This window comes from Symsagittifera roscoffensis, chromosome 9 (genome assembly GCF_963678635.1).
Source record: "Symsagittifera roscoffensis chromosome 9, txSymRosc1.1, whole genome shotgun sequence".
In the NCBI taxonomy this organism is placed as follows: domain Eukaryota; kingdom Metazoa; phylum Xenacoelomorpha; order Acoela; family Convolutidae; genus Symsagittifera; species Symsagittifera roscoffensis.
The window spans coordinates 3,315,741-3,328,377 of NC_087070.1; the positions used below are offsets into that span (position 1 = coordinate 3,315,741).

Consider the following 12,637-nt stretch of genomic DNA (forward strand, 5'->3'; position numbering starts at 1 on the left):
GCTGTTTTAAATTTGGAGTGATGTCCCAATAATACCAAATTCAAGCATCTTTGATTTTAATAACAACTTTGTGAAAGCATTGATTATCAAGAAAATTTGATATACATGTAAAATAACGAGGGAAAAGATCCCATTTTTGTATTAAAACCCCTAAAGATTAAAACTAAATGACACAAAGACAAAACTTGACAATTTCGGCGAAACAAAAAAGGATCGAACTTTATCATGAAAGTAACTACTGAATTTTTTCAATGAAAAATTTATGACCTTAAAGTAGTTTGATTTGAAAAAATCTTGTATGATGGACCCTTTTTCGATAAAATTAACCCAAATTGAGAAAACTAGATCAAATGGTGATATTTTGAACCACTGAGAAATCTAAAAACTAATATTTATCTAGCCAGCTATACCATTTGCCGTGTATTTAACGCGTAAGCTATGCACTAAAACGTGCAACTTCGTATGGAAATTGACTCACCGTATAACACTAACCGTAACGCGGATAGGAGCCCAAGAGTAAAAATATAAATAATAGATGATACTTACGCGGGTGGCGCGCCTTGTGATGCTCCCACGGCTGTTGCGGCGGCAGGTGCTTTGGCGGCGAACAGGATCTTGGCGCCCACGAAGAAGAGGATGAAGAAGATGGCGGTGGCCCCCACTCCACACGCGAACAGCACAAACAATGCCACCATTGGCTCCATATTCATGAACATGATCTCATCTACATTACAAAACACATTTACTTTTCATATTTTTAAAAGTTCAATTTTTACCTTACGTTCAATTCACTAGCGAAAGTTATAAACGTTTTTTTTTCGTTCTTTAACTAACTGATTGGCCATCATATACAGGGGCGGATCTAGGATTTTCTCGAGGGGGGCGGATTTTCAAAAAATTTTCGAAAATTTTGTCGACCTTTTTTTTAGGTCGACCAAATGGATTTTTTGAGCTATACCAAAGCACTGTTTTATTCCTATTTTGCCCAAAATTTGTGCGCCGCAAGCAAATTTTTGAAAAAATAGGCCAAAAAAGGCGTTTTTAGGCACTTTTTGGAAAATTTTCACCGAAAAATTACGTTTTTTCGGCGCGCGCTCCCCCCTCAAAATTAGTATATATTGGCGCCAAAGGAGCCTTTAGAAAAATTTTAAGGTTCGTCGGCCAAGACTGGATTTCTTAAAAGTACCAAAGGAGGGACCGGCAGGGGGTCCAATCCCTGAAATATATATTCAATAATCAACCACATTTTGTATAGTTCAAACTCTTTTAAATTTCGTAGTTTTTACAAGTTGATGAACAATTTTCAACTTGCACATATTTTGATGCAAACTTCGTTTCATTTTGAAATTCTTGGATAGAAATCAAGCATCACATAGTTTATAACACATCTACTAAGCGATCAGTTCAGAGATGATCTCGTAACTAGTGCATAGATTTCGCGGCAGCTCGCTCGAAACTTATGTGCTAATAGCTCGTTGAAACTTGTAACTACCCACTAGATAAAACCTAAATTGTAGTGAATAGTTATGATTTTGCCAGTGGCGTCCGCAAAAGTTTTTCTAGGGGGGAGGGCGATTTTTCGAAAAATTTTATAAATTTTGCGGACCTTTTTTTTGAGTCGACCAATTTGATTTTCCGAGCTCTCAGAAAGTACTATAATGATCTTATTTTCTAAAAAAATTTCTGCCCTGCAGGCAAACTGTTCAAAAAACAGGCCAAAAAACGGCGTTTTTGGGGCACGTTATGGAAATTTTTCACAAAAAAATGCGTGTTTGCGGCCTCCCCCCTCAAATTTAGTTATATTGGCGCCAAAGGCGCCTTTAGAAAATTTTGAGCCAAAAAGGGATGTGGTTAAGTTATACCAAAGGGGTACCCTTGGAGAGTTTTGGCAACCAGAATTAAGCCCCCCTCTCCCCCTCACCACGCTACTGAATACTAGTGAACTAGATAACACCAATATAGTTAAGTTAGTTATGACTCATTACCAGCTGGCTTCTCCACCCTCCATACTCTGTGGTTCTCCAGTCCGTACTGTCCACAGAACACGGGAATCGCCTACAAGAAACAAAGCATCAAAAAATACAAATAACAAGACATTTTTTATGATACAAATATGATAGTTGCAGTTGTAAAAAAGCAATTAAAAAAGCAAGTTGACAATCGAAAATAAAAAATAAAGTTACATGTTGTTATCCAAATATTTAGGGCTAGCCCTTAAATTTCGTCTTCAATGAATTTTATAGGTGTTACAGCGCACACTCAGTAAAAACAAAAAATAACCGATTGAATTAAAATTATAATTGTATTACTTTAGAAAAATCATAATTAATTATAAGAGCCAATTATATATATTTAAATAATTTATAAACCATTTCAGTAACAACATTTTTCAAGAGAATAAAATAAGAATAAGTTATTGTTTTATAATCGGATATAATTTTTGTAGAAAATATCTTAAAATTGATTATAATATTTAACATCTCGTTTTACCAAAATGTTATCGCAGCAATGTCTTGCCGCATTTTGGTTCATCTCAAAATATTTTCACCACAAAACAAGTTTGATGCAAATCTCTTCGTAGAAAGGCTCCCGTGGTAGGCCAAAGTAATAATCAAACTAAAACAATGTTCTGATATTTCAGTATATAAAAAAAAAGAATTTGAAATATTAAAGAAAATTATTGGAGACCAAATAAAGACAAACGCTACATATTTGAGTTAATTTCAAAACTGTTGAAACGGTCATTCGAATTTTCATAATATTCAAATTTTATGAAACGCCTAAATTATCAGCAACTAAGATACAAAATCGAAACCAACAGATAATATAATTGGAAAACAGTCAATGAACGCAAGCAAACAAAAAACGTACTTGATTTTTTGGAGAAAATATCATCTTTCGAAATTAGAAGAAAAAGAAAACAAGAAGATCTTAAGACTCGCTAAATTTCTAGAACAACTTATGATTTAAACTTTTATGATAAAATTAACCCATTTGAGAAAACTGGAGCAAAAGGTAATTGTTTGATATATCTTTTGAGAAATCTGATAAATAAAATCTATTTTTGAAATTAGAAGTTGATCACACATGAATTGCCTTCTTTTAACAAAGTAAATATAAACTGAACGTAAAAAGAAATCAGGACTCAAACCGCGAAAAAGTGAATTTGAGCCTAAATGAAATTTAATACTTTTTCTGAAAAAAAAACAAACAAAAAATTATCACGACCTTTATAAGAGTCTAAATTACGTTCATTCACTCTTAAAAATAAAAAAGTGTTTTAAAAATTGACTATAATCCAAGAAAAAAAAATTGAAGAAAAAAGGATTACAGCAGTTATAATCCAAAACAATTGATTGAAAATGGATTTAGTTGCCTAAAAATAGTCAAGTTTTAATCAATTTTAATCAATCAATTTTGAATTTTATATATAGAGACCACAAAAATTGCATATAGTCGATTATCAACTCTTTACAGTAAGTTCGGGAGTGCGGTTGAAACACTTCACTTTTAATAATTTTTAATGCTCAAACAGGACTGCTTCTAATTTTGAAAACAAAAACAAAGTTATCCTTTTTTATCCCTCCAAGGCACTTCCAATGGTCCTAATTGACTTTATCTTTGCAGGGACGCATATATTTTTTTAAGTTACAAAAAAGCAAGAGGGTTTGGGTTTGTGGAAGATATAGCCAACAGTTAGTTGAAGAAATTAAATCCACTTTCCAAATCAAAAACCATTCACGTTTTTCGTGACCTTTTCACTTTCGCTGTTCAATAGTGGAGTTTGCCTTCGTTTTACCAAAAGAAACAAACTGAAATTTAAAAGAAATCAAAAGTTAAGCCGCGTAAAATTAAATTTCCTAGAAAAAAATTAACAAGACTTTTATAAGAGTTTTCACTACGTTCCTGACTCTTAAGAACGCAAAAAAAAAACATTTTCATGCTGTTATCCGAAGTTTTCAGGGATAATCCATAGAAATGGTTTCACGACCCATGTTTAGTGAATTTCACGAGGAATAATAATGCCGTCGAAACACAGCATTAATGTTAAATGCTGAAACAAAGCTATCAATGTTTACAGATTTTTGATAAAGTAACATAAGAGCAAGGGGGGTTTGGATTTGTGGGAAATATATGTATAAAAATGGTATGCTTACGATGAATGTGTATGCCCTGTATATCTCCAGGTTGAGCAGCTGTACATTATCTGGTCCCACCACTTTACCCTCCCCCAGACTGGATCCAATGTTCGAGTAGACTGGGTCTATCATCTCTGGGTCTGAGGTGAGGATGTAGTAGTCCACTGTTCCTATCGGTTGGGTGAAGTTCAACTCCACCTGTGTGTCGCTCAAGTAAGTCGCTGTCACTGTTGGCTGAGAAGGCACTTAAGAAAAAAGTCCGAGTTAATCTCTAGCCGGTTAAGACATTACGACGTTTACTTGTAGTCAAACTAATTTCAAACCAAAGTTTTTGATTTGATTAAAGGAATGTGCAGGAATTTTTCTAATGGGTGGACAGGGTGGTAGCGGTTTTAAGACAAAATTTTTTTTCGTACAATATTGTCGACCTTTTACATTGGGGTTGACAAAAGTACTTTTCGGTTCTCTTTCAACGTTACTGAAGCGACGCTATTTTGTCAAAATTTTCTGCGCATTCGAGTTTTTGACAGACGGTTGGAAAAAGTCAATTAACGCAATGAAACAGAAAAAAAACAGACTTGTTTTTTAAAAAAATCTCAACTTTCGTATTTTGAAAAATAATTGACTTGGGAAATCTGAAAATTAAATTTCATTTTCAAAGTCGATTAAACTAGAAGTCGATTACATTTTTCGTGACGTTTACAATTTCGCTGTTCAGTATTGGAGTTTGCTTTCCTTTTAACAACGGAACTAAACTAAATTTAACAAGAAATCAAAAGTCAAATCGCGAAAAATTAAATTTGAGCCCGAATAAAATTTAAGACTTTTCCTTAAAAAAAAACAAAAAAAAATCACGACCTATATAAGGGTGAGAAGAACGTTCATCGACTCTAAATAAAATTAGTTGTTACATGTGCAGGCGGTGAGTTCGACAGTCTTGGATGTGCCCACGAGCAGTTCGGGTCCATCACTCCTCTGACACATGAAGTCGGTAGTGATGGTCACATTTAGAGTGTACCGAGTACCAGCTGTGTATCCATCATGGCTGCAAAAATTACTTTCATTTAATTTGATTTTAAAAAGTATGATTTTGATTTCAAGATGGGGTCAATTTGTTTATTATTTACAAAATTCATCCAAAAAAATCCCATCATAGAAGAACACCAAAAAAGGTAGTTAGCTGTCTACTATCGAGTGATGCTCTTCAACTTCAACCACAAGTTTTTTTTAGAGTAGAAAGCTGAAAATTATTTTGCAACAATAAAACCTAACTTTATCTTAGCAATGTCAATCTTGGTTTGAGTTTAATTCTGATGAAAAAAGCAACGTTCGTAGTAGCCGAGAAAACTAAATTTAGTTTTGAATTGAAAATGAGCGCAGAAATATATACTGACATTTTGTGAGTAATGGTGCTGGCGAGAGTGATTTCAGAGTCGGAGTTTCTCTGGTAGATGAAGCGGTCCATTGCGCCTTGAGAAGGTCCAGACCAGGACACATTCAATTCAGTCTCCGACACACCCGCAACACTGATCGACTCGGCTTGACCAGGACCTAAATCGACAACATTTAGATTAAAATTCAATAATTTTAGATTAAAATACTAAACTGGTATAGAAAGATTGCGCGGTACGTAGTCTAGCATTGATCGACATTGTATGACTAAGATCTGCATGAAAACACACGCCCACATACGAAAAACAAATTAGTTTTGCCCACATTGAGGGTCAGGTCACAGGTTTCATTAACTATCACAGTGAATTATTTCACAGTGACACAAATGACATGCTGCCCTTCCATACTTTGGAGTAAAACTTATATATAGTACTACTAACATGTGCACATCTGGAATGGCTCGAACTTGTCACCCTCCAGCAAGTACTTCTCCGCTGTTCCAGTGAAGTTGTAGTAGGAGCCCGGATTCAAACCAGTCCTCTCCGCACACTGGTCGTTGTAGTCTGTGTTCACCGCGAACTCCACATCCAGGGGCGCAGAGGGAGAGTTGGCTGGTCCAGAGTAGAAGTGGAGACGACTGGGGTCAATGTTTCCATTCAGGTCAACACAGGCGCGGATTGTGTTTTCGTCCACGCAGCCGGAAGCATTTCCGTTCATCGCCATCGTATACGGCCCTAAACAGATTTAGTTGTCTTTTTTAAGTTGCAACTCCTAAAAATTACTTCCACTTCAAAATTTGCTTCAGATCGGAAACTGCCCCGAAGAAATCATTTGGTGTAATTCACGGGCAAAAAATCAAATTTGAACGTGACATTTGTTCATTGACAAGCACGATTTGGGTGAACTGCAGTGATGGGCCAACAAGGTCAACTTACGTGTATACGCCATTATGTTGCCCTGGTTGAAAGAATTGACTCTGCCCTGAGAAGTTTTGCAGTCGAGGACTGCCACCAGACTCACATCCAGGGCATCAGAGGGTCCTGGGAGTCCAGTCACGTGGTGGGTGTATGTGGTAGTGGTGTTCATCGTGTCTGATTCAATGAAGGCACCGCTGCTGTTAGTGTAGTTGTATTGGATCTCGTACCTGTGGTTAACAAACACGCACACTAGTGTTCACGTGCTCATGATTCATTCGATGCACTGCTCAGCTCTTTTTCAAAATTCTAATTTCCGTACATAACAAACATTTTCGTAACAAAATATTTGTTCACAATGTCATTTTTTTCAAACAGTGAAAAAATTTAAGATAGTTAAGTTTGAACATTGAATTTGCTGGAAAAATGAAACGAGCCCGAGATTTTTACCGATTTTTTAAAATCAACTTGCACTAGATCTGTATAAAAAAATTACCGCATCAAAGATAATTAAAACCAATAGTTTTTTTTATTAAATGAGTAGTGAACAGAAGTTTTAAAATTGAGAAAGGAAGTACCAGAATTGGTATGTGTTGTTGTCGAAGAACGCTTCCATCTCAGGGTGAACATTCACCGATTCCACCCAGCTCATGTTCAGAGAGTAGGGGTCATAGGTGTCCCGGTCCAGAGACAAAGGCGCCCGAGGACCTACACAGAACATGTTCTGCTCACAAAAAAATTCTCATGATAACAAGGATAGCCCGTTACTGCAAGTAGCACAGAATGTTCCGACCACAGTCTTAGGAAAATACAAAATTTTTTCTCAAATTGGTGTCGTTTTTTTCAGCATGTTGTGATAAAAAAAATCTGAATGAAATAATATAATTTAGGCATATTTGAGAGTCATAGTAAAGAAAGTCAATTGGAAAACATTTTTCGAAGAATAATGACTTGAAAAAGGAAAAAAATTTTGAAAAAAATTTCAAAAAATTTTTGCGGAAATGTTTTGAACTTTCAAGTTTTGGATTCATAAAATTGCGCTAAAAAACTCCAAAAACTACCTTTACTTGAGTAAAACTTAGTTTTCGCGACCTAAATCAAACTTAAAAAATCTTTTGCAAGTACTAACTACCTTACTAATTAGCTCAAAGTTAGACCAAAAATCAAAAATTTCAAACCGGTTTTTCTCGACAGGTTTTTCCTTTTTGAAATTTTTAGTGTCGTTTGAATCACGACTGAGAGGGCTTTAAAATGATATAACACTCAATCCTGTCCTATGATTATTTGTGGTAGCTGATTTTGCGTGGAAAATAAAAAGTTGAAAAAAAAAATAAAACACCCAAATACAAAATTCCTCCCCATTTTCAATGGTCGGAGCAGTTATCCCAATTAGAAGCACTATTCACACGACAGAAGGTCCGAACGCTCTAAACTTTTCAACCAACCGGCGTCCTTCAAAATATCAAAATGACTTATTTTCACGATTTTCGTTTGAACTTCTGAATGCTAGTAAAATTTTTAGGCAATCAGTGGTTCTGGTTTTAGCCCAAAATTTGCATTGACCTGTAAGAACTCTGACAGAAAGGATTGAATATTTGTGCACAGCGTGTTTTTTATTTGGACAAGTTTCAACTCTCAACACTAGCCTCTTTTTTCTGTCATCTGAAAAATATTGACGCCCTGAGTTTAAATATAAAACGACATTTTACCAATGTTTTTTTATAAAGCTGTGACCGTTTGCGAACTTTGTACATTGGTTTGATAATTGGCAAGATTCAGATTTTGTATGATAAGCTTATGCACAGTAGCTGGGGCGAATTGTTTCACGCAGGGGCGAAGCGGAGCTTCTCAAAACTCGCATTGCAAAAATCATTTATGAATATCTCATTTTTAAGTTGAAAAAATTACTTGAAAAGTTGAAAAAAAATTCAGTTACAAAAACTTCATTGTTGTATAGAAAGTAGTTCATAAACAACCTTAAAAAGGTACTTTCTATAAGGTTTTGAGAATTTAGGTTCTTAAGAAGGTTTTCTAATTTTCTAGGTTTTGCGGTCTCTTCTTTAAATTAGTGTATGTAGGCGCCAAAGGCGTCTTTATAAACATAGCCAACTGACAGTTGGAAAAGAGTAATAAACGCAAGGAAGCAGAAAAAAACTAACTTGTTTTTTGAAGAAAAAAAACTGAAAATTTTGAATTTAAAAGAAAAAATAGATGGCCATAATGCTCTTTGAATTTGTAGAAAAATTTGTAGTTGATACTTTTTTTGATAGATTATCCCAATTTGAGAAACCTGGACCAATAGGTTAAACTTTTATTTCGCTGGGAAATCTGATAATTAATTTCCATTTTCGAAATTAGAAGTCGATCACGTTTTTCGTGACCTTTACACTTTTGCTGTTCGGTAGCGAAGTTTGCCTTCTTTTTAACAAAGCAAATGCAAACCGCAAAAAAATCAAAATTGAGCGTGAACAAATTTTAAGACTTTTTCCTGGAAAAAACCAAAAAAAGTCACCAAGACTTATATAACAATACTCACTACGTTCATTAGGATCGATTGGGAGACAATGAATGTCTAGAACCCTTGGGCGTACCGCGAAAGGTGCGTCCCTTACCCGTAAAAACTTACGTTGGTAAAGTAGCAACATATATGTTCAAACCAGTGGTTAAAATATTTCATTTATATGTGGATGAGTTATATGTGGATGATGGCTCACAGGTGCACATGTGTACAAGGTCGCTGTCAGTGCGAAGGGTGGCCCCAGTGTCGGTGACTATGACTGCGGATATCATGTATGTGTAGTGCATCCCATACTCAAGGGGTCCATCGTCTATGTAGAATCTGTAGGGGTCTATCTTGATTATTTCCCCATCCCTAAAACACAGCACACAACTCAACTAATTACTATCACAATTGATACTGTGCTGGTCAGATTAGTCATTTAGTTATTGTGGCGATGAAGGGAAAAGAAGGAAAAAGTTCGGAAAAGCAACAACCATTGATTTCTCGCATTCAGTGAATTATCATGGCTCAACTTTTGACTTTTATCTGATTACCTTTGCTTGAACTAGATAAAAAATCGTATCTAAACGTAATACCCCCCATACCCTCCGTCATACCCGACAAAACTTGGGTAACTATCAAAAACAACCCCCTCTTACCTTTTCAGTTGGTACTCCACTCCATTCTCCACATCGAACGAGGTCATGGTGACATTGACCTTGTTGCAGTCGACCAGTTCGCCCCCGTTGATGTTCGGCTTAGAGGGACTCGTCCAGGCCTCCACCTAAACACATTATTATATACGACATCATCGAAGAACACTCACATTATATGGTATGATCACTGCAAAAATTACTAAACAGACCGAACACCAAGGTAGCCGAGTTTGAAACCATGGATCAAATATGATGGTAAGGTCCCTGGAAAAAAGATGTATGCAAGAAGATCACTTTGGAAAATCCGAGGAAACAGATAAGTACTCACATCAAAGCATATCTCGGATAATTCCCCGATAGCCGAAAAAACAGGTCGAAAACAACGTTTTCTCGCCTCTACCCTCAAATTCTCAAATTAAAAGAATATTGGCGCCGAAGGCAAAAAATTATAGGGTTGGTCAACCAAAAATGAATGACAAAAATTAGTGGAAAAAGGGTGGAGTTTTTGAAAAAATATGGCAACCTCATCCTTCGGCACACTACAAGACAGGAATGAACTGAACTTAAAAAAAAACAAGTCAAACAGCGAAAAAACTAATTCGAGTCTGACCAAATTTTAAAACTTTTCCTGAAAAAAATATCACGGCCCATAAAAGAGTCTGAACTACGTTCATCACCGCTGAATGAGACCACCCGAGGCCTAACCCGGCGGTAAATTATTTAGGCTGACCGTTTTTCTCGGTACATCCAAAATGTTCTGTTTTCTGCGATTTGAATTTTTATAGTAAACTACAGCTCTGTAAAAAAATAGTGATGTTTTTCAACCAATCCTTGTTTTTTTGAGTGGCTTTTCTATATGAAAGATTTAAAAAAAGATTTTAACAAAAGGAAGCAAGGTTCCTGATGGACACTATCAATATCAATTGCGCCATAACATTCCCGTACTGAACTTTGTGTACAAATTCTCGTCTGATCTGCCATTTAGCAGGGGAGGGATATTTCTCAGGACTGTTATGCCATTATGCAGTCCTGTTAAGAGGTGAACATACGTTTTTTTCTACAGACGTGGTCGTACCTGGATCTTAAATGATCAGACCCGAGTGAAACATGTTTATGCCTGCCGCATGTTTGATTTTTATCTGCTGCATGATAATGTCTGACTTGTGTATGACCAAATCAGACAGGATTTCTTCACATATGCAGCGCTAATTTTAACCGCGCATGCAAATAGATTGTTTACAGCGTGTATGCGGAAATCTCCAATAAACAAGAGAATTTGTATTTCCTTCATTTTTATCATTTCTTTTCGAACAAAAGACCATAGCCCCCCTCCCCCCAAACACGAATCTTATTGTTTTATAAGTTTATAAGTGGAGATATAATTTAACTAACGACATATCTTTGTTTTTTGGTTTGAACAAAACCTTTATTTAAAAAAACATTGAAAATTCTCTTTTACCCATTTCAGTTTTTTGATTAAAAATGAGTTTATCCAAGTTTACATCATCGAGTCAACCAGTGAATGGAGAAACTCATATGACTGGATTATCGTCACAAAAAAAAACTCGCCAGATTAGTTTCCAAAAAGTCCCTTTCCATAAATTTTTGAGTTGTTCAAAATTTTTTGTTGGGATTGTTTTGACCCCCCTCCCGCTGAATTTTCTTCGATGATAAACGTTATAATGGATTTCTAGTGACACTTCTTTTTTGTTGCAGTTCTCTTATGAACGGCGGCGGGGGTGGGTGGGCTACTCAATTTAGACTCCACCTCTATACCCTCAATTTTAGTCCCCCCCTTTGGTATAACTGAGCCCTCCACCACCCACGTTAAGTAAACGGGGGGGTAATTTGTGTGTGTGTTTAAGGTGGGGGTGGGGGGATGTTGTTAAACTGCGGGACGAAACTGGAGAAGTTTAGCTTAATCCCTCACGCCCCACCCTTAGGTTAGCCATCCCCCCGTGTTAACAGGCGATAAACTGGGATGGTGTGGCAGAGGGGGTGGCCGGTAAAAACTGGGGGGAGGGGGGGGGGGGTAAAGTAGGGGGGTTTAAATTGGGAGCGTGAGCGTTTACCCAATCCCCCCCCTGTCGGCCAGCTTACCTCACTTGTTTCCCGGGTTGACAAAAATCCGTATCATACTCTTGCATACAATTTCATAGAGCAAAAGTAAGCAGGCGCGGATCTAGGAATTTCTCGAGGGGGCGGATTTTCAAAAATATTGAAAATTTTGTAGTTTTTTTTTCAAATCGACCAAATTAATTTTTTGAGCTCCCAAACCACTATAAAGACCCTATTTTAGCCAAATTTTCTGCGCCGCAGGCAAACTTTCAGAAAAATGTCAAAAAAGGCGTTTGTTCCCCTCAAAATTATTATAGATATTTATGGTCTTAAAATAACAACAAAAAACACCAATACCTATATAAGAGTCTTCACTAATTTAAATACTCTTAAAAAATAAGTGATTTTCAGAAAAACCGATAAAGTTCACCTGTAAAAGTTAATTTTTTATTTACAGAAGAAAAGAGACAAGCTACAACTATCCACTACTCCCCGCTAACAACTACTGACTGCATGCATTGAAAGAAAGAGGAATCTATCCACTATCGTAAACTTTCAACTAGAAACGTTCCCGATGTCAGAAAACTTCTAAAAAAAAACAAAAAATTCGAAGTAAAATGTCAAAATACTGAGCTGAATTTATAATGATGATGCAAATTAACGGTTGCTCATTTCGTTTTCATAATTATCTTGAAATTTTTTCAACTCAACGTTTTTAGTCAGTTTTGCTTTAAAGAGGGTTACAAAATCTCCCAGCTGAGATTAAAGCATTTTATATACATTTCTTGAGTTCAGGTATGTCAGGTACCTTGCAGGTGTGAACATGTTCCAATCAGGTGTGGTCATGGCACATGCAGGTATGAGCATGCTCAGTTCAGGTATGATCAAATATCGTGCAGGTGTGAGCATGTTTAGTTCAGGTATGATCATGTATCCTGCAGGCTTGAGCATGTTTAGTTCAGGTATGATCATGTATCC

The 12,637-nt window shown here is 36.3% G+C and overlaps 1 protein-coding gene across 1 annotated transcript in view; it reads right to left on the bottom strand.

The window, feature by feature from the left end:
* LOC134854451 (uncharacterized) overlaps window positions 1-12,637 on the bottom strand; it is a 277,410-nt gene that overhangs the window by 766 nt on the left and 264,007 nt on the right. Inside the window, exons 61-70 of the mRNA XM_063870705.1 lie at window positions 9,605-9,729; window positions 9,160-9,317; window positions 7,024-7,153; window positions 6,467-6,675; window positions 5,972-6,265; window positions 5,534-5,690; window positions 5,051-5,184; window positions 4,158-4,384; window positions 1,986-2,055; window positions 547-724 (exon numbers count right to left, since the gene is read on the bottom strand). Coding sequence (XP_063726775.1) covers window positions 547-724; window positions 1,986-2,055; window positions 4,158-4,384; window positions 5,051-5,184; window positions 5,534-5,690; window positions 5,972-6,265; window positions 6,467-6,675; window positions 7,024-7,153; window positions 9,160-9,317; window positions 9,605-9,729 — 1,682 coding nt within the window. The remainder of the gene's footprint in view (window positions 1-546; window positions 725-1,985; window positions 2,056-4,157; window positions 4,385-5,050; window positions 5,185-5,533; window positions 5,691-5,971; window positions 6,266-6,466; window positions 6,676-7,023; window positions 7,154-9,159; window positions 9,318-9,604; window positions 9,730-12,637) is intronic.